This window comes from Phodopus roborovskii, unplaced genomic scaffold (assembly GCF_943737965.1).
Source record: "Phodopus roborovskii unplaced genomic scaffold, PHOROB, whole genome shotgun sequence".
NCBI lineage: Eukaryota > Metazoa > Chordata > Mammalia > Rodentia > Cricetidae > Phodopus > Phodopus roborovskii.
Genome location: NW_026126571.1, coordinates 25,370,527 through 25,393,086, shown reverse-complemented (window position 1 = coordinate 25,393,086; position 22,560 = coordinate 25,370,527). Strand labels below are relative to the sequence as shown.

Sequence of the window (22,560 nt, the reverse complement as noted above, 5' to 3'; positions counted from 1 at the left end):
TCCTTCTTCAGATTGGGAAAGTTTTCTTCAATGATTTTGTTGAATATGTTTTTGAGCTAGGCTTCTTGGCCTTCTTCTATGCCTATTATTCTTAGGTTTGGCCTTTTCACAGTGTCCCACATTTCTTGGATGTTTTGTGTTAAGGATTTGTTGGATTTAAGATTTTCTTTTGTTGATGATTATATTTCCTCTAGTTTATCTTTAGTGCCTGAGATTCTTTCTTTGATCTCTTGTATTCTGTTGGTTATGCTTGCATCTGTAGTTCCTGAAAATTTACTCAGTTTTTCTATTTCCAGCATTCCCTCAGTGTTTTCTTTATTGTCTCTATTTCAGTTTTCAGGTCTTGAACTGTTTGAATTGTTTTTTTTTTTGTTTTTTTTTTTCCCATCTGCTTGATTGTTTTTTCTTGGCTTTCCTTTAAGTTATTTATTTCTTGTATGTTTTGCTTGGTATTTTCCTCTATTTCTTCCAATTTTTTGTTTGTATTTTCCTCCATTTCTTTAAGAGATTTTCTCATATCATCTTTGAGGGCCTCTATCATTTTTATGAAGTTATTATTTTTAGTCGTTTTCTTCTGCTTCATCTGTGTAGATATGTTCAGGTCTAGTTGGTGTAGAGTCCCTAGATTCTGGTGGTGTCATACTGGCCCTTCTATTGTTGGGTGTTTTTTTTTTTGTATTATGTCTTCCCATTGCTTCTTCCAGTGGGTGCAGGTGGAGTCTCTCTGTCTGTCTGTCTGTCTCTCTCTCTCTCTCTCTCTCTCTCTCTCGCTCTCTCGCTCTCAATCTCTCTCTCGTTCTCTCTCGCTCTCTCTTGCTTTCCCAGTGGTTGTAGGTGGGTCAGGAGTTCTATGTCTGCAACTTTGGATGATCTAAGCTCTCTTGGAGGTCTCTTTTCCTGCAGAGGGCAGGCAATGTGGTCCAAATATCAGGTGAGTGCGGCCTCAAGGTGGTCCCACATGGATAGGTGGGTCCAGTGTTTGCAGAGCAGATTTAGGAAGTTCCACAGAGGTGGGGGGTTGTTGGACCTGCACTCTGACTTAATGCTTACCTGGAGCAGGGGGCCCAGCAGGACAAAGGGTGGGCGGGAAGGCAGGCTCTGGGTGTGTGTGTGTGGAGCATAGTACCAGGACTGTATTATCCAGGGTCAGAATATAGGGGGGGAGCAAGATGAGGAGCTAACCCAGGAATTCCTAGTGAAGGATGTGGGGGGGGGATTTGGCCTGAACTGGTCCCAGACTCACCTCTGGCAGAGCACCTGAGGAAATAGTCCAAACATCAGGCGAGTGAGGCCTCAAGATGGCCCCATGTAAATAGGCTGGTCCAGTGTGCTCAGAGCAGGCCCAGGAAGCTCCACAGAGGTGTTGGGGGTTTGTTGGACCCGCAATCTGTCCCAGTGCTCACCTGGAGCAGCAGGCCAGCAGGACAAAGGGACTTTTATGATTTTTTTAATTGACATAATTCTTACTTGTTTGGCATATATCCTATTTTATTTATTTATTTTTGGTAGTGGTGTTGGGGTTTGAACCCAGGGCTTTTAAGGTGCTAAGCAAGCATTCTGCCACTGTACTTCCACCTGACCCAGTCATACTGTTTTTTCATATTTACTGAGACTATAGTTAGAAATAAATCTGTCCTCTCTTAACAGAGATGGTCCACTTATTCTTAATAGTGCCCCTATTTCAAAGGGGATATGAACAGTTATCACTGATTTTGCTTTTTGAATTTATGCTTTATATATTCTGAAAAATTAGTAATTTCATTTATAGTGTAGGTTCAAAATCAGGAAAGGAATTTAGAGAAATTGAGAAGAAAGAGTACTTAGATTGTGTCAAAGTAATTTTAGGAATTAAAATTTTCAGTAGCCATAAAGTTCATAAAATGAAGTCTCTTAAGATACTCTCTAATCTCAAATACATTGTATTATATCTTTTCTCAGTGTAATGAGTTGGTAATAATTAAAAGTTACCAAATACCTAATTTCTCATGTGGCTTCTCACATGATGGCACTGATAAAGCCTCAAAGTTCTGTTTAAGGGAGTTTTGAATAAAGGATTCCTAGTGTCTCACATTCTATAATGTAAAATTGTTGATTTTAAAAATGTTCTGGTATTTTATGTTTTGAAATTGTTTTACATTTATTTATTGAGTGACTATGTAAGAGTGTGGGCATGCATATGACATGGCATCTGTGGAAGTCAGAGACAACTTGTGAGAGTTTTCTCCTTCCACCATGTGGCTTCTGAGGTTTGAACTCAGATTGTCAGATATGGTGACAAGCTCCTTTACCCATTGAATCATTGTGGGCATCTGTTTTGTGCTTTGAGATTCTATTCTAGTCTGTTCTTGTCTTAGTTTAAAATCGAAGTATCTGATTTAAGCTTTATTGAACTCCTTTTTTACAGGTACTAGAAATTCTTTGTAAAATTAAATTCCTTAGAACTTTACTACAGCTGACTGTGGTGGCTCACAACTTTAATCCCGATGCTTGAGAGGCAGAGGCCAGCTTGGTCTACAGGGAGAGTTCCAGGACAGCCAGGGCTTCTTAAGAAACTATCTGGAAAAGCCAAACTAACCCCCCCAAAAAACAAAAACAACAACAACAACAAAAACCCCATTACATTTAGTTGGAGCCAAGATAGTCAACACAATCTACTAAGTTAAAAAAATTATTCTTGGATATTTAATTAGTATTCATTAAAACATTTATAAATATGAAATATGGGTGAATACTACTAGCTTTACTTCTCAAAAAAGTTTTCACAAACATTGGGATAATTCATGCAATGCAGATATATATTTTCATAAGTCAACCACAAGGTATGTATATACAACCCCCTTCCCCCCACACACCACTTACATACAGATTTTAGGAAAAAACTATGCTTGGGAACAAGTGGAAACAAAGTAAGTGAGACAAAATATTAATGTTTTGGGCTGGAGAGATGGCTCAGAGGTTAAGAGCAGTGACTGTTCTTCCAGAGGTCCTGAGTTCAATTCCCAGCAACTGCATGGTGGCTCACAGTCATCTGTAATGAGATCTGGTGCCCTCTTATGGGATGTAGGACATTAATGTGGATTTTTTTTAACCTATCTTTCTTAGGGAAGAACATTTTTGGGAAGTTTGATTTTTGAAAAAGAAATAAAAATGAGAATTAAAGCAACCTATCAAGATGGAACAGTCATTGCTCAGGCTGAGTATGGCACTGTCGATATCGGGGAAGAAGTGGCAAAGAAAGGATTTGCAGAAAAGTGCAGACTGATCTCTGGCATTGACGTCTGTGAGGCAAAGAAACCAGATCCTAGTCAGCTTGCTCTCAGAAGCCTCAAGAACCCTATCCCCTTGTGGGGGCGTAGATCAAACCAGTCAACCTTCAGCAGGCCTAAGGGGCATTTTAATGGGAGGCTGACTCTTGATGTGAAGTATGAGACTAATGCAGGAAATCACGTGACATTTCCAAAGTAAGATGGATTGTCTTAGTTAGGGTTTCTATTGCTGTGATGAAACACCATGACCCAAAAGTATGTTGGGGAAGAAAGGGTTTATTTGACTTACACTTCCATATTGCTGTTCATTAAGGAAGGAAGTCAGGGCAGGAACTCAAAACAGGGCAGGTTCCTGGAGGCAGGAGCTGATGCAGAGGCCATGGAGGGGTGATGCTTACTGTCTTACTTCCCATGGCTTGCTCAACCTGCTTTCTTATAGAACCCAGGACCATATCATGGGCTGGGTCCTCCCCCATTGATCACTAAATGAGGAAATGCCTTATAGCTGGATCTCTTCCAGATGTTTCCTCAAATGAGGCTCCTTCCTGTCTGATAACTAGCTTGTGTCAAGTTGACACAAAAATAGCCAGTACAACTGTGGTGCTATTTCAAAATTTTAATTGATTTCAAATTTATGGTTGTGGCTTTTATAGAACCCAGTTCTTGGACTTTTGGAATCCTTAACGGTGCCTATGACTGATCTTTCACAATTTCTTCCCCCCCAAACACTTTTTGTCTTTAGCAGGAATATTTTCCTTAAAAACCAGTTTGAAAATAAAATTGTTCTTGAATTGTTTAAAGTTCCCTTGCCAACTTTTTATTCCAATTCTTTTTAATGTCTTTATCAAAAATAAAAATCTACCCCAGTATTAAATTTCTCAAAGCCCAGAACTTAAAATAAGATTTGAAGCTGGGTCTGGAGTTGTAGCTCAAGGGAGTACATACCTCTTAGGCAGAAGTCCTGGATATAATCCCCATTCTCTTAAGGGAAAAAAGATTGAATGTTTTCTTCTAGTTATAAGAAAAGTTTTTACATGTTAAGGAATCTTTTCTGTGAAAGCTTGGGGTGAGATTAAGTGCTCTGTAAGGAGGTCATTTCTTTAAAAATACATACATACATACATACAAACATACATACATACATACATACATACATGCATTGTGTTTGAAGTCAAAGCCAAGGCATGATGCTTGCAAGGCATATATTTTACCAATTGATCTCCACCCTCAACCTTAATTCTTAAGTGATCAAATATAATTGTTTGTACTTCTGATGTATGGTATGTTGTTTCTATTCATGTATGCCATATAATTAAAATATCAAAGGAAATAGGATATGTCACCTCAGGTAATTTTACTTATATGTATGTCTCTGCACCACATGCATGTCTGGTGTCCTCAGAGGCCAGAAGAGAGCACTGGATATTCTGGGTCTGGAGTTACAGAAGGTTGTGAGCTGCCATGTGGGTACTGGGAGGGAACTGAACCAGGGTCCTCTACAAGAGCAGACAGTGCTCTTAACCACTGAGCATCTCTCTAGGTCAGTGGCTTTCAACTTTCCTAATGCTGCAACCCTTTAATACAGTTCTCTTGTTGTGGTGACTCCCAACCATAAAATTATTTTTGTTGCTACTTCATAACTATAATTTTGCTGCTGTTACAAATTGTAATGCAAATGGCTGATATTTCTGATGGTCTAAGGTGATCCCTGTGAAAGGGTTGTTGACTCAAGGGGTTACAACACACAGGTTGAGAAGTACTTCTCTAGCTCTACTATATTCTTACCTGTGGTGATCCAAGCAATGATGTCATGGCAGTTTGATGGATTTTTACTGATTGTTTAGGAACTAAACAAATGAGGTACAAGGGAGGAGGGAGTAGAAAAAACTGACACAGAACTATAGTTCTTTTGAGTTGAAAGGAATTTGGAATATAAGAGAGTGGAGGCATTGTTTTTGAAGTACACCTCAGTTAATACAACCTAGTTTGCATTAAAATAATTTATTTTCATGTTTTGATGCAGAGTTTCACTGAGTGGCTCAGACTCCTCTCAAACTCTGTGTAGCTGAAGGTAGCCGTAGATTTTGTATGCATCCTCTTTGGCCTCCCAAATTCTGGAATTTCAGACTTGTGCTAACATGCTTAGCTTAAAGTATTTTTTAATGTTGAGTTAGGCAATGGTTTTAGTTTTTGAAATTAATTATAAAATGTATTATAAAAATTTCACAGAATTTTAATTTTTGAATTCCAATAGCCTTAGCATATTTTAAAAATAAGTAAATTTGTTTTCAACAGGGAAAGTTTGGCTGCTGGTGATTTTAATTTAGGGTCTAATGTCAGCTTGGCAAAAATTAAACAGGACCAGAAACTTATTGAAGAGAATGAAAAGCTTAAAACAGAGAAAGAAGTTCTTCTGGAAAATTACAAGGCATTAGAATTGAAAGTTGAACAAACTTCACAAGAGCTGCAGGTATATCAGAGGCTTGTGCTAAAGAAAAAGTTATTCTATGAAATATGTACACTTACTACTCTGTCTCCATCCACTCTCTCTTGATATTTGTGTAAGGAGATTTTTTTTGTATATTTCAAGCTAACCATGTTTATATTTCATTGGCTGTTTGAAATTTAATTATTTTTCATTTATATTTTCTCTTAATGTTCTTTGTGTGTTCATTGTGTACAGATGTTTTCCTCATTTCCACTTTAGTTTTTGTTACAGGTCTTTCATTGAACCTGGAGCATGCTGATTTTGCAGGACTGACTACACAGCAAGCTCAAAGAGCCTCCTTTTTTCTGCCTCTCCTCTCCAGGGCTGCACTAGAGCTGTGCACCACTGTGGTGCTTGGCTTTTCTTTGTGAATCTGGGCCCTGACTCAGATCCTCATGCTTGTTTAGCAAGTACTTTACTGACAGAACCAGCTTTACAGTCCCTAAAAACTTTTAAATTATGGAAAATCTCAAATATTCCAGAAAGAGAGAAGTCATGATTAATCCCTATATTGCTTATCACTATTGCTTTTTCTTTTTTTTCTTTTTTTCTTTCTTTCTTTTCTTTTTTTTTTTTTTTTTCAGTTTTTGGTTTTGTAGTCTTTCATTAATTCTATAGTTCAAGTAGTGTTTCAAAACAAGAACCATTAATAGTGTTTCACATTCTTAAGAATGTGCCTTATTTCTGTGTGTAGTGGTACACACACACCTTCAATTCCAGCACTGGAGAAGCAGGCAGATCTCAGTGGGTCTGAGGCTAGCCTGGTCTATATAGCAATATCCATGCCAGCCAAATCACAAAAAAAAAAGAATATGTATCTATTGCTAATAGATGATGTTAAACTAGAGTTGAGTGTTGTGGTGCATGCATTTTTAATCCCAGCACTCAGCAGGCAGACACAGGTGGATCTCTATGAGTTTGAGGTCAGCCTAGTCTACATAGTGAGTTCTAGGCTGGCAGGGTTACACAGTGAGACCTTGTCACCGCCATCACCAATACCACTACCCCAAGCACTATCACTTTGATCTCCTCCACTTCTTCAAACAACTTCTAGGTACAGGTGTCCTTGGTTAGATCCCAGCCCTCCCCAACTGATAATCAACCAAACTATAACCGTACTATATAGGTCATAGTAAAATAAGCAGTAATTGCATAACACCATTTTTTATCACATTTCGCTTATTACTTTATGGAGTCTTTAAAATTTATCCCTTTCAACTAGGGTCCCAGACCTGGTATTAGCTGCGTGTCCAACAATTCCATTCTGTTCTGACAGTAACATTTTTAAAACCCTTAACATGTTTCTTGAATCTGACTAAAAAGTTATTTGAATGTTAGAAGTATGTTGTCCTAAGTGGTTCTCATTGATAGGTATATTTTTTTATGTTTCAGCAAGAGAAAACAGCTACCATGGATCTGACTAAGCATTTAGAAAGCACTCTGAAGACATGTGTAGGAACCAGGCTGAAGAATCTGGCAGCTAAAGTAGAACTATTGAAAGAAATCAGGTACTTTAAATCAAAATTTGTTTGTTCACTTATTTGTTTATTTTTATTTGCAGTTCTGGTTACCAAACCCAAACTCTTATGCATACTAGGCAGTTCTTTACCACTGAGCAAAAATTTCAGCTACAAAGAATGTTTTATATGTGGATATAAATGTGTGCTTATGTGCATACATGTGTGTGGGTACATATGTGGAGGTCAGAGCACAACTTTCAATCTTCATGTGCTTTTTCTACCTTGGTTGGTTTTTGAGACAGGGTTTCTCACTGTCCTGAACTCACCAGGTCAGCTGTTCTGCCATCTAGACCCAGGGATTCACTGGTCTCCACCTCCTGAGCACTGAGTTTACACTGTACACCTCTAGGCCCAGCCTAGGTTCTGGGGATCCATGTTAGGTTGACATTCTTTAGTGGCAAGCACTTTCCCACCTGATCTCTTTAGACCCTACCCTTCAACAATACTTTTTTTTCAAATGATAATTAAAAAAATAACTAGTGTTTTGTTTAAATTAATTGTATACTGTTTTTGCTTTTGAGGTTTAGTCTTTGGATTTTTATGATTTGAAAGAGAAAGTTCCAAACCTAAGATTAATTTTACAGACTCTTTTGGTCAGTTTTTTGTTCTTACTTAAAGCTATAGTGCCTTAAGTTCATATTTGAGAGTGAAATTAGAAAACACCTTTCAGCCCACTTTAGCTTCTTAGTAGTGGTTTGATGTGGAACCAGCATGTTTAACTGTGCTGTTTGAGGTTCTTTTTTCAGTTTACTGAAGCTGAAGGGTTTTTTTTTTTTTTTTTTTTAAATTTTATATCCGGGTAGCCGTCTCCCCTCCCTTCCTCTCTTCCATGTCCCTCCCCCAACCTCCACCTCCTAGTCCACTCCTGTGTCTGTTTAGGAAAGGGCAGGTTTCCCATGAGTATCAACAAAAACATGACATGCCAAGTTGCAGTGAGACTAAGCACCTCCCTGTGTATTAAGGCTGGAAAGGACAACCTACTATGAGGAGTATGGTCCCAAAGTCAGTAAGAGAGAGGAGACAGCCACTATTCCCACTGTTAGGAGTCCCACAAGAGGCCCAAGCTACACAACTGCAACACATACACAAAGTGCCTACATTGATCCCATGCAGACTGCCTGTTTGACAACAGTCTCTGTGAGCCCTTGTGAGCCCAGATTAGTTGATTTCTTTGAGTTTTCTCTCCCCCCCCCCCCCCCCCCCGCTCCTACAATCCTTTCTCCCTTTCTTTTGCAGGATTTCCCAAGTTCTGCTTATTGTTTGGCTGTGTGCCCCTGCATCTGTTTCCATCAGTTGCTAGATGAAGCCTCTCTGATGACAGTTGGGCTAGGCACCAATCTATGAGCATAGCAGAATATCGTTAGGCATCATTACATTGACATTTTCCCCTTTAGTCATATTTGGTTTGGTCCTATGTCTCTGGGTCATCCAGCCTATGGGTCCTGATGCTACAGACAGTGTAAGGGATGGTCTTAGTCTCCTGGCGTGGGTTTTAGGGTAGACAAGTCATTGGTTGGCCACTGCTTCAGTCACTAGGTCATCCTTACCCTAGCATATTCCATAGGCAGGACAGACTTGAGGTTGAAGTTTATGTGTCTGGGTTGGTTTCCCACTCGCTCCACTGGAAGTCTTGCCTGGTACAGGAGATAGCTAGTTCAGGCTATATATCTTTATTATTAAGGAGTCTTAGCTGAGGTCATCCTTGTAGATAACTGGGAGATTCCCTTGAGCCAGGTTTTTAGCCTGACCCCAAAATGCCCACACCTTTCCAGTAGTCTCTTTCAGTACTCTTCCCCCTCCACCTCCCCAACCTGATTGCCTATATTCTCATCCCCATCCACCCACCCACAGTTCACTCACTGAAATCTCTTCTGTTTTCCCTTCCCAGGGAGATCTGGGTGTCTCCCTACAAACCTTTCTTGTTACATTGTTTCTCAGGGTCTGTGGATTGTAGCATTGCTAGTTATCCTTTATTTTATAGCTAATATCCCTATGGATGTATACATATCATGTTTGTCTATCTGGGTCTGGGTACAGCACTCAGGATGTTTTTTTTTTCCTAGTTGTTTTTAATTTTCATTATGTTATTGTTTTTAACAGCTGAGTAATAATACTCCATTGTGTAAATGTACCACATGTTCTTTATTCATTACCTGGTTGAGGAATGTCTAGGTTGTTTCCAGGTTCTGGCTATTAGAAATAAAGCTGCTATGAACATAGTTGAGCAAGTGTCCTGGTGGTATGATTGAGCATCCTTTGGGTATATGCCCAAGAGTGGTATAGCTGGGTCTCATGGTAGATTGATTCCCAGTTTTCTGGTTTTTTTTTTCTTGACTTTTTTTTATGGATTTATTGATTCCTTCCAATTTTTTGTTTGTCTTTTTCTCAATTTATTTTTGTCATTTATTCTTTAGGGACCTACATCATCTTCATAGTCATTTTTAAGGTTGTTTTCTTGTGCTTCAGCTATGTTGGATTGTTCAGGTCTTGCTGTTGTAGGATAGCTGGGATTTGGTGATGCTCACTGAACTTTCTTTTAATTGATTGTGTTCTTACATTGGTGTTAGGCATCTGGATTTGGGATTATTGTAAGTCTAGGTGTTGATTCCTGTGTCATCTTTTTTTGGATGGTTTCTTTTTTCTTCTCTCATCTTCTGGCCTAAATGGCCAACAGTTCTGGCGACTATCAAGTCCCTCTGGAACTTTTGGGGCTCTCTCTCTCTCTCTCTCTCTCTCTCTCTCTCTCTCTCTCTCTCTCTCTCCTCTCTCTCTCTCTCTCTGTGTGTGTGTGTGTGTATGGGGGGGAGCTGGGGTTGTTGGGAAGATTTAAAGGGATATAGTAGGTGGTGGGCAGTGTCTTGCCTGGGGTTTCTGGGTCCAGTCTGGCCTCCTGCAAGTCTGCCAGGCTGTGGGGCTTTGTGTGGAGCCCAGGGAAGGGAAGGCTTTAAGGAGTATTAGTGGGCACTGGAAGGTGTCTTACCTGGGGGGGGGGTCCTTAGGACCACTCTGTCCTCCAATAAAGCTGTCAGATGTGTGGGCCCTAGTGTGGAACTCAGGGGAGGGGATTGATGGCTTTATTAATATGAATTTTTATACTCTGTTTAAAAATACTACTTTATAAAAAGAGAGGAAAAGAATTAATTAGCAAATCTTATATATTTATTCAGTAGTTCTCAAAGTCTGTGTTAGAATTATTTAGATATTTGTGTTGATGGGGGTTATGTTATTGTTAGGCATAATTTGTTCCTCTTTTCTAATATGTGGATTAAATAGTTGTTAAAACAACCAAATTCTTTTTCATGCTGAGTTCTGTACTTAAAATTAATGATCCATTTTCACCTATACTTTGATGTCACCATGGACGTATATATTGCATGTTGATTTCTTCCCTCAGTGGAAATTTATATTCTCTAGTATAAATCTATCTCAGTGTATTAATCTTTGAGGAATTAGTAATTTGGATGGCCAGAGCCTAATTAACTTTTGGTACAATACTAAAAAGCAGGTGGCTGCATTGGTAAAGCTCTGAGCCACACTTGAGCCAAAATGACAAAATACTTTAATTCATTCTTGAAAAAATGTGCGGTTAGAATGGTGGCAGTCTAGTGGGAAGATAGGAAAAAATATAGATGAAAAATCTGTTCATTTTGTTTATTACATGGCCTCTCTGATTGCTTTGTTTATAGATTTAAAAAAGTCAGCATATCCTGGGTAGAAGGACTTTTCCTATGGCCCTGGTAAATGAGACAGGCTATGTCTAAAATTTTTAGAGAAGTATTTATAAATCTTATTACAGAACAGAAGTTAAAGGTCCTTTTGACATTTTCAATTCTGCAGATTTTGAAAGTTATCTTTCTATATAGAGTTTAAAAACATTGATTTCTTTCTGTTAGATATGTAGCATGTGTTAGTAGTTAAAGTTCTGTTGGAGGCAGGAAGATTCTTGGACCCAGAAGTTCTGAGTCCAAGCTAGGAAATACAGCAATATCTTTTGTTGTTTTTGTTTTGTTTGAGTGCTGGGGTTAAATGTGTGTATTGCCACACCTGGCTGACAGCAATAGTTTACCTCATAATATACATGAAATTATCTTTTCCACACATTTAAAAAGGTTTACTTACTACATGACTGAATGTTTTGTCTGCATGTATGGATGTATACCACATACAAGTCTGATGCCTGAGGAGGCCAGAAGGAATCTAATTCCCTAGAATTTCCATTACAGATAGTTATGAGCTTCCATATGGGTGCTAGGAACTAAACCCAAGCCCTTTGCAAGAGTCAGCCTCTTAACCATTGAGCCATCTCTCCAGTTCTCATCTTTCATTAGAACTTTGTATTATAGTTAAATGATTTTCCATAAAGTTTTAAAAAGTACCAAGTCAGGCCAGTGCTGTAAATAATAACTTTTAGATGTTTTAAAAGAATTTTCTCATAACATACTTTGCAATTTCTTCCCCTTTTCTTTTTCTATTTTTTAAAATAGGCACATTAACATCAGTATTCGTTTTGGTAATGACCTGTCAGATGCTATTCAAGTGTTGGATGAAGGGTCCTTTACTACTCTAGAATCTTTGAATGAGTTAGAAAAAATTTGGGCCGAATATAATGTAGCTCAGGAGAAGATCCAAACTTGTCATAATGAGGTGGGTTAAGGATTTTCTCTCCTGTGTTTGTTTATTTATTGATTTTTATTTTTAAAAATATGTTGAATCTTTTAAGAAAGGAAAGGATCTGATACTGTAGTAATACTTCATTTAAGAGAAAGTTAGGATAGGTAATTGGCAACTAGATACATGGTTAACAAAAGTTTTTTCTTTTCTATATGCATATTTAATATTTAACTTTCTATTTCCCTGGAAGTCCAATAAAATGTTTCAACTATGTTAATAGTCAAGATTGTTTGTGGTAAATATTCCTGAATGGTAAATTGTATCTGCTTTAGGAAGAACTATAAAACACTTGCTGAGTATTCTTACAACTGGGTATGTCCTTCAGGGCTACTAGAAGTTAAACCTGTGGAGGAGTTAAAAGAAATACTGAGTTTTGAGGGTCTCATATGAGGTTTTAACTAGGGCAACTTCTAAACCTGCTAACATGGATCCTTGTGTTTTTGTCTGAGTAGAATGTTTTTTTGTTATTACAGTTGGACTCTGATACATTATTATGTACTGACTAAATTGCTCAGTGTTGAGAGGTAGTTTGTGTGAAGGAAGAGCATGAGAGTGAAATCTATCTAGTAAATTGTATACTTTTTTCAAAGAAACAAGTTCACCATGGCAAAAATAGCAGGGAAAAAGGCGCTTACAGGATTGTTGAGCTTACATTTTAAGTGTAGTATTAAAATTTAGAAATCGCTATCATTCGTACAGGTAAATGTGTGAAAATACCTAATGTCTAATAGTGACCATTCTATTTACTTTTCTTCAGAATGAAGGTAGTATATTGATCGCCAGAAGAAATGAAGTACAACAAAAGCTGTTTGTGGCTGTAGATGTTTTTATTCTGGAAGTAGATGAGTTGCCACTTGAGAAACGCTTGAAAACATTGCAGGTTTGGAATTAAAATATATTAAATATATATTAAAATTAAGTTTATTCTTTGAGAGGTTATATTAGTATTAACTTTGAGATTTTAGATAGTCCTGATAATTGTAAAAATTTTGTTCTTTGCTGATTTCTAGTTTTTAATGGCATTAAAAATTTATTAAATTAAAAAATTATTAAATTTCTTTATTATTTAAAACTTTTTCCACACAATATATTTTGGTTCATATTCTTCCCCACTCTGTCTTCCAAGATCCCCCTCCCTACCCAATTTAATGTCTTTTCTCTCTTTAAATAAAAGATAGAACTCTACAGACAATAACAAAAAAGCAGACATAAATATATGGAGACTGTTTTGGGTTGGTCAGCTGTTCCTGAGCATGAGGCTTGCTCTGGAGTGTGGTTGATATATCCAGTTTCACTTCATTGGAGAGAATTCATTTTCTGTCTCTCAGCTGGTATCAATGGCAAGTAACTTACCTGTTAGAGGTGGGAATTTGTGCCCACTCCTCCTCTGCTGGGATTTTGTCTGACTTGAATTTATGTAGGTCTTGTGCATGCTGTCATAGACAGTCTCTGTGACTTTGTATGTATACCAGTCCCTTTGTGTCTGGAAATGCTGTTTTCTTGGAGTAACCTACCACCTCTGGCTCTTCTGCATCTTCTCAAAAGATAACTGAGCCTTGAGATAAGAGGTTTGATAAAGATATCCCATTTAGGACTGAGTGTCTCAAGGTTTCTTAGTCTCTGCACACTGTTCACTTGTGAGCCTCTATGTTAGTTATCCTGTACTGCAAGAAGCAGCTTCTGATGAGGATTGTGAGATTCAATGAACTATGGGTATAGAAATGTGTCATTAGGAATTGCTTTATGGTTATGTTCAGTTAGCAGAATAGTTTTCTCTCAGGATGCATGCTCTTTCTAGTTTCTGTTTTCTGGCTTCATTAATTAACAGTGTCAGCTATAAGTTCCATTTATGGAGTGGGTCTTAGGTCCAACTAAAAAGTGGTTAATTATTCCCATAATATTTGTGCCATTGTTGTACCAGAATATCTTACAGGCAGTTTGCTGTTATAGGTTGTAAGGTTCATTAATGGGTGAGGTTAATGATTACTTTTATGTTCTGGTAGCATGTGTAGCATTGCAGCATGTATAACACCTTCCAGTATCATGAATGCTAGTTAGTAGTGGTGAGGCTTCTAGCTGGACACTATCTTGATCTCTCCATGTTTTATGACATAAGTAAGTGGCGTCTTCAGCAACAGGGTCTTACCATCATGTTGTGGAGGGCAACCAATAACATTGGCAAGAGCCTATAATGCTTATGGGTCTATGGGACCCCTTTGGCTAAAGACTGCAAGTTGTAACCCATTCTGGTATTAGGTGTTTTACTTGGTATAGTGATATCTAGTTGGGGTCTTGTCTTCCCTTTATATGGTAACACCATTACATTTCCTTTCATATATTTTATGAAGCTTCTAGAATAGTACTTATAACTTTTCAAAAGGCCTTTATCCTGCCCATATTCTTTTTAGTCTGCCCTCCTTCTCCCTCCTATTTAATCTTCTCATTTTAGATTTTCTTTCTTTTTTTTTTGATTTCCAGTGTCCATTTTAATTTTGTCTTCATGAATGCCAAATTTTCATTTTGATAAAAATGAATAAGCCACTGTCATGTTATCTTAAATATTATATTATCTTAAATATTATATTTAAACAATTATCTTTTAAAAATAAATTTTTATTTAAATTGAAAACAATCTTATTTCACATACCAATCACAGTTCCCTCTCCCTCCTGCCCTCCCATACTCCCCACCAACCCCCCATCCCACTCCCCATCCATTCCCCAGGGAGGTCTCTCTTGGGGGATCATCAAGATTTGTCACATCATTTGGAGCAGGGCCTAGGCCCTCTCCTATGTATTTAGGCTGAGAGAGTATCCCTTCAAGAGCCCATTCGTGTACTAGGGATAAATACTGGTTCCACTGCCAGAGGCCTCATAGACTGCCCAGGCCTCCCAACTGACAGCCACGTTCAGGGGGCCTGGTTCAGTCCCATGTTGGTTCCCCAGCTGTCAGACTAGGATCCTTCAGCTCCCATTTGCTTAGGTCAGCTGTTTTGGTGGGTTTTCCTAGCATGGTCTTGACCCCTTTGCTCATCACTCCCTCTCTACAACTGGATTCCAGGAGTTTGGCACAGTGCCTAGCTGTGAATCTCTGCTTTTGCTTCCATCAGCTACTGGGTGAAGGCTCTATGAAGGCATTAGAATTTCTTTCCTTGGGAGATCCCTTGTCATGATGGTCTACCTAACCTCTGTGGATATTATTATTCTTATGAAACATCTAAAGCTTAAAACCTAACATACAAACATAAGAGAAAACATGAAATGTTTGTTCCTCTGGGTCTGGATTACCTCACTCAAGTTGATTGTTTCTAGTTTCATCCATTTACCTACAAATTTAATTTTTTTATTTCTTTTTTTTTTGCTCTTACATCCTGACCAGTTTCCCCTTCCCTCCTCTAATTCCATTTTTCTTAACAGTTGAATAATGTTCCATTGTGTAAATCAACTATTCTCATCCATTCATCAGTTTATGGACATCTAGGCTGTTACCAATTTCTGGCTATTATGAATAGAACAGCAGCAAATGTGGCTGAGCAAGTATCTCTGTAATAAGATGGAAAGTCTTTTGGGTATATGCCCAAGAGTAGTATAGTTGGAATTTACAGTAGATGTATTTCATCCTTTTGAAGAAGCTCCACACTTATTTCCATAGGGGCTTATACCAGTTTGCACTTCTGTCAGCAGTGAAGAAGTATTCCTCTTGCCCCACATCCTCACCAGCATTTGCTGTCATTTGTTTTACTAATTTTGGCTATTCTGACTATGGTAAAATGGAATTTTAAATTTGTCTTAATTTGCATTTTCCATATGTCTAAGGACATTGAACATTTTTGTTTGTTTCTCAGCCATTTCATCTTCCGAGAACTCTGTTTAGTTATATATCACATTTTAAATTGATTTATTTGTTTTATTGATGTTCAGTGTTACATTTTTGTATGTTTTAGATATAAATTCTCTATAAGATTATAATTGTTAAATATATTTTTCCATTTTGTAGGTACAGCTTTATTAGAAGGTGGTGTCCCTTAATGTACAGATTTTTTTCTAAAGCTATGTGAGGTTTTATTCATTAATTCGTGGCCTTTATTCCTTAAGTTTTGGTCCTGTTCAGAAAGTCTGTTACTATACCAATGAGTTTCAGTCTAATCCCTACTTTCTTCTTTCGGGTGATTCAGAGTATCTGATCTCATGTTGAGGCCCTTGATCTATAAGTTATATTTTGTAGATGGTGATAAATATGACTATTTTCATACTTCTGTATGCAGCTGTGCAGTTTGATCAGCACCCTTGCCTTTTCTCCAGTGTGTATTTTTGGCTTCTTTGTCAAAAATCAGGTATCTATAAATGTATGGAATTAAGTCTTTGTCTTTAAGTCTGTTCTATTGATCAACGTGTCTGTTTTTGTCCCAAAACCATGTGGTTTTTATTTCTATGGCTCTCATACAATTTGAGATCAGAAACAGCACTACTTCCTGCATTTCTTTTATGACACAGGAGTGTGTGTGTGTGTGTGTGTGTGTGTGTGTGTGTGTTTCTCTATAAAGCTGAAAACTATCCCTTAAGATCTGTGAAGAATTGTCTTGGAATTTTGATGGGGATTACATTGAATCTGTAGATTGCTTTTGGTAGGATGGCCATTTTTACTATACTAATCCTACTGATGGATGAGAATGGGAGAATGGGAGATCTTTCCATCTTCTAATACAGTTTTTAGTTTCTCTAGTGTTTTTAAGGTTTTATTTTTATCATAAAAGTCTTTCATTTGCTTGGTTAGAGTTGCCTAAGACATTTTAAATTATCTGAGGCTTTTGTGAAAGGTGTTGTTTCCTGATTTCTTTTTCAGTCTGTTTGTTATTTGTATGTAGGAAGGCTACAGATTTTTGTGAGTTAATTTTGTATCCAGCTACTTTGCTGAAAGTTTTTATCAGTTGTAAGAATTTCTTGGTGGAATTTTTAGGATGGTTAGTATATAATATGATAGTAGTATCATATTATCTGTAAATAAAGATACTTTTAAATTCTTTCTATTTTATTTCCACTTGATTTCCTTCAGTTGTCTTATTACTGTAGCTAAGACTTAAAGTACTGTATTGAATAAGTATGGAGAGAGTGGACAACCTTGTCTTGTTGCTGATTTTAGTGGAATTGCTTTGAGATTCTTTCCATTTAAGTTGTTGTTGGCCATGGGCTTGCTGCAAACTGCCTTTATTGTATTGAAGTATGTCTCTTGTGTCCCTAATCTCTCCAGGACTTTTGTCATGAAGGGCTATTGGATTTTGTCAAAAGCCTTTTCTGTATCTAATGAAATAATCATGTGTTTTTCTATTTATGTAGTGGGCTAATTTTATTGATTTACATATGTTGAACTATTCCTGCATCCATGAGATGAAGCCTACTTGATTATGATGAATTATCTTTTTAATGTATTCTTTGATTTCATTTGCAGGGATTTTGTTGAGTATTTTTGTATCTATGGTCATAAGGGAATTTGCTCTCTAATTCTATTTGTTGTATCTTTATGTGGTTTAGGTATAAGAGTAACTGTGGCCTCAAAAATGGATTGAGCAACATTCCTTCTGTTTCTATTTTGTGGAATAATTTGATGAGTATTGGCATTAATCCTTTGAAAGTCTGGTAGACTTTTGGGCTAAAATCATCTGGCCATGGGAAATTTTTTTTTTTTTGGTTGGGAGACTTTTAATGACTGCTTCTAATTCCCTAGGAATATAGGTTTGTTTCAGTTGCTTATCTGATCTTGGTTTTAACTTCAGTAGAATGTATATATTGAGAAAATTGTCCATTTCCTTTTGTTTACCTGTTTGGTGGAGTATAGGTTTCTAAAGTATGTTCTTTTGATTCTCTGGATTTTCTTGGTGTTGTCATGTCTCCCTGTATAGTTAATTTTGATATTTTCTCTCTGCCTTTTATATTTATACAATTAAGAGTAGGAATTCAACATTATGATATTCTGTTTCTTGAATCCTAACAGTGCTTAAATTCTAACACTAGGTCAATTACTTTAACAAATATTTCTGTCTTTAGGATTTATCAACTTCTTTAGAAGCAGTGTATGGAAAGGCCAAAGAAGGAACTAATTCTGAAGAAATACTTAGAAAGTTTTGTGACTGGCAGTGTAGCAAAAGAGAAGAGTTCACCAGTATTAGGAGCGAAACAGAGGCTTCTCTGCAACGTCTTGTGGCATGGTTTCAGAGCAGTCAGAAGGTAAGCAGAACATCCAATTAGCAATGTTGGTGGAAGGAAACAGGGTTTGGGTGCTTGTTCCAATTCTGTCTCTTCATTGTTCAGTAGCTGACATTGTCTACTTGTAACAGTAGGGATTTTTTGTAACTTTTGATATAGACTGTTATATTAAAAATCATGATTTTATTTGTTTTTCTATTTTCATTTGAATTGACCATTTGTCTTAACCACCAATTTTCTTGAAGCATGCTATGCTCATGTATGTTTTTTTCCTTTTTTAAAGTTTTACAGAATGTATTCTTTGTTCTTTTCCTGGAATTTTACTTTTTCTGTTTGATCCATGGTATAGCCTCATGCTCTATTTCAGGTATATAAGCACAACAAATGCTAAGTCAATTAACTGATTTAGATATATCATGCTTTTATTTTGCAAATAAGGTTTTTGATCTATCTTTGGGTGAATCATTAACTTCAGAAGACATGATTGGTAATATAGATGAAATTCTAGAGAAGACTGAGTCATGTGTCTGCAAAGAGCTGGAGATATCTCTCATTGTGAGTAATGATGTTACTGTTGTTTCCTTTGAGACAGCTAGATTATGTTAACCAATAATATGACTTCTTTTTTTTAGATAGAATTAAGACTGACCTTCACTTTCTTTTTTAATAGGCCTGCTTGAAACAGTTACACTGTCAAGGTTTAATCCAGTAAAATTTAGTGTCTCCATTCTTCCACAGGATAATTGTTTTTTCATTTGAATAGGACATTTCACATTAAGAAAGACTAATGTTTAATTTTAGGAGACATCTCCTTACTCAATATTGATTGGCTTTCTGTACAATTTGGTTTCTGAGTTTAGCATATCCAGTGCATTTAAGAAAGTACTCCTTAAATGTTATGAAAATGAAGTAAAATATGGGCAAGCTTTGGACATATATACACTAGAGTTCATTTATTGTGTACAATCTGTATTGCCATGTCAGTGGAAAATAAGTATAGGCGTCAAAGAGTATTTTGGAATCCTAGACCTTTAAGCCTTGCTTATTGGGATATTCCCAGTTTTTCAACCTGCTTTCCAAAGTCTCAGTGGTAATGCTTTCTATTTTCTTTCTTTTTTGAAGTATTATTTATAATGTATTAAAATAAATCAGTATTTACTACATTCTGTAGTAAATAGACTTTGTTGGTTTTATAAGACTTGATTTTAGAAGTTGGTGAGAGACAATTTCTGAAAGTAACTTAAAGTGTTGAGTTTGATGTTAAAATTTGTTCTGTTTAGAATATTAATTGTCCTGATATCCTTTCAGACAGCTTCAGAAATATTTATAGTATAATTAGGATAGCATTTTGAGCATGAGCATCTTTGATGCCAGTATTCTGTCTAGGAAAAGATTTGAGAAATAATTTGAAATGGATATAGCAATTTTCAAAGATACTTTCATTTTGAAGTTCATCCATTTTTCTTTTTTGATTTTTTTTTTTGAGATAGAGTTTCTCTGTGTAGTTTTGTAGACCAGGTTGGCCTGGAACTGACAGATCTGACTGCCTCTACCTCCTGAGTATACTGGGATTAAAGGCATGTGTCACCACCACCCAGCTGAAGTTTTAACCATTTTGTTGTTTATACATATTCTTTCATCTAGGAGCAAGATGTTGTAGATAAGGAGATTATTTTAAATACATACAGTCAGGTGCTGCAGAAGATCTATTTTGAAGAAAAGTTCATTGCTACCCTGTTATCCAAATACAAGGACAGTGTTGAGGTTGGATTTTGCTTTCTCTTATTGGGTTTATGAATTGTTACATTGTATTTCTTTACTTGTTGAATTTTTCTCAAGTAGTTTAATATTCATTGTGTTAATTAGTACTCCAAGAAAAATGGTACAGCCACTGTTTGGTTTATAATTGACTTCTGTATGAAATTTGAATGGTGATTTTTGTTGATAATATATATTTCAGTGAATATTGGAATGATTTTCTTATGAACTTAAAGATATCTTTGTCATCGTTTTCTGTAGCAAACATACTCTATATAGAGAAAGTCAAGAAATGATAACATTGCTTTTAATACTTTTAGTGTGAGAGATAGTTAACATAGCATTCCCCTGTGAATGGGCACATACATCCACTATCAATATATGTGTTTTGTATTGTATTGTATTGTCTTGGAGCACTTTTGAAGATATTTTCACAATTTTATAGACTATTATGAACATTTTCCCATATGATCAGTGATTCTTTATTGTCCTTTTAAATGATTTTCATTCTTATATAAATATGTACTTACTTAACCATATATGTTAGATATATGACCATATAAATAATGCTTTACATATTTTTTTTTTGAGACAGGGTTTTCTGTGTAATTTTGGAGCCTGTCTTGGAACTTACTCTGTAGACCAGGCTAGCTTTGAACTTACAGAGATGTGCCTGCCTCTGCCTCCCGAGTGCTGGGATTAAAGGCATGAGCCACACTGCCTGGCATGTTTACATATCTTTGAACATAATTTTATGTATAATTCTTCATTTTCCTATAATTTATAAATTTAAGTTAGAAGATATGAGCATTATTGAAGCTTGATATATTTTGAGGATTGTTTCAACTTAGACCCTTACCGTAAATTTCAGCCTGTATCATGTTGGTACTGTGTGTCTAATTTCATGTCTCAGTTGAATTGAAGAGTATTTCCTTTGTTACTTTGAGCACTGAACCTGAGATTCTTCTAAACAGAAATGTGGAAAATTAGGAAATAAATTGGTCTTGTTGCCTTGTAGAAAGTAATGGAATTTTCTTAATATTCACTCTGAACCCAAGTACTTGCAAATTAATGATGTTCAGTGACTGTTGTCTCATGTATTTGAAAATATGGTAATTCTTTCTCTCATATAGTTTAAAAATCAGATCATTGACTGTTTAAATAAGAGCCCCAGTGTGGATTACTTGCTGTCCATTAAGAAGACTTTGAAAGGCTTAAAAGCTCAACTGAGATGGAAATTGGTTGAGAAGAGTAATTTGGAAGAAGTAAGAAAAAATTTGCCTCTAGCTAACATGTTTTTGTTTCTCATTTTGGTTGAATTATTTCATAAATCTATGTAGAAAAACTCTCTAAAACTAGAGGACTATTGTATTTATATTTTTTGTTATGTACATATCTTTTAAAAATTTACTTATTTAAATTAAATTATTTAGTGTATATGTGAATATATGATTGTGACTATACCATTGTGCACATGTGTATGTCAGAGAATAACTTGGAGTCAGATCTATCTTTCTATCATGTGGGTCTTGAGAATTGAACTCAGGTCATTTACTTAGAGGAAGTGCCTTCACCCACTGAGCCATTTCACAGGCCCAAGTACTTTATCTTTTTATTTCTGTATATGGAAATGAATTTGAAATTATATTCTTACAGAAATTGTGTCCCATGTAATTAAATATTTAAAAATTAAATGTTTTACATTGCTACCTTGATTTTTTTAATAACACAAAAATTGTAGAATAAATATTAAAACTTCCATTTCCCTGTGAACTGTTAGAATATTTGTTATAATACAAACCCCTATACATTTAGGTAGTAGAATATTTTCCCGTGTTTGGGTTTCTGTGTGTGTGTGTGTGTGTGTGTGTGTGTGTGTGTGTGTGCTTGTGTGCATACATGTATGTGTGTTCACATGCACGTGGAGGTCAGAGGACAACCTTGGGTGTCATTTCTCAGGTACTGTCCACCTTTATTTTTGTGTTTTTGGAGATAGTGTGTTCTTGGCTTGGAGCGGTTAGGCTAAACTCCAGGGAGCCACCTGTCTCTGTCTCCCTGGAGTAGGATTAAAGAGTCACATTATGCGCTTTGGAGATTGAATATAGGCAAGCACTTTACTGACTGAGCTGTCTTCCCATCTCCAAAGGTAGAATTTTGTGATGAAGTATTTTTAAAAGATCATGCTCTCTTTTGTAAACTTCTTTGAACACTGCTTATAATATTTCTTGCAAGTTTTAAACATTGTTTTCACATGATAATAGAGTTGGAGGGATTTTCTAATTTTTGACTACATTTCTTTCTCAGGCTTGAAACTTTATGAATAAATTAGTAGTTGTTTGAACTTTTTTGAGGATTTTATTTATGTACAGATGAGATCTAAAGTATGTCTTTATCCAGTGTGATTATTTCTCTTTTTAGTGTGCAACTGGAAGCAAAATGGGAGTTATTTTAGAACTAATTGCAGTTTAAGGTTTCTAGTTTTATTGTATTCTAGGCTATGGAGAAGGTGTTTTTTTTTTCCCCAGTCTTTTCAATTTTTGGAGAAATATATGTGACAAGATTGGGCACATTCATTATAGTAGAACTGTAGACATTATAGACATATCTTTTTAATGCAGTCATACCCTTTATTAAAGTAACTTATTTGCTAAAATTAT

The 22,560-nt window shown here is 36.3% G+C and overlaps 1 protein-coding gene across 1 annotated transcript in view; it reads left to right on the top strand.

The window, feature by feature from the left end:
• Nucleotides 1–22,560, top strand: part of Stk31 (serine/threonine kinase 31) — an 85,729-nt gene that overhangs the window by 22,851 nt on the left and 40,318 nt on the right. Inside the window, 9 exon segments of the mRNA XM_051203045.1 lie at nucleotides 3,103–3,461; nucleotides 5,562–5,736; nucleotides 7,147–7,262; nucleotides 11,759–11,918; nucleotides 12,703–12,825; nucleotides 17,987–18,166; nucleotides 18,584–18,700; nucleotides 19,790–19,909; nucleotides 21,037–21,168. Of these exon segments, the coding sequence (XP_051059002.1) occupies nucleotides 3,103–3,461; nucleotides 5,562–5,736; nucleotides 7,147–7,262; nucleotides 11,759–11,918; nucleotides 12,703–12,825; nucleotides 17,987–18,166; nucleotides 18,584–18,700; nucleotides 19,790–19,909; nucleotides 21,037–21,168 (1,482 nt within the window).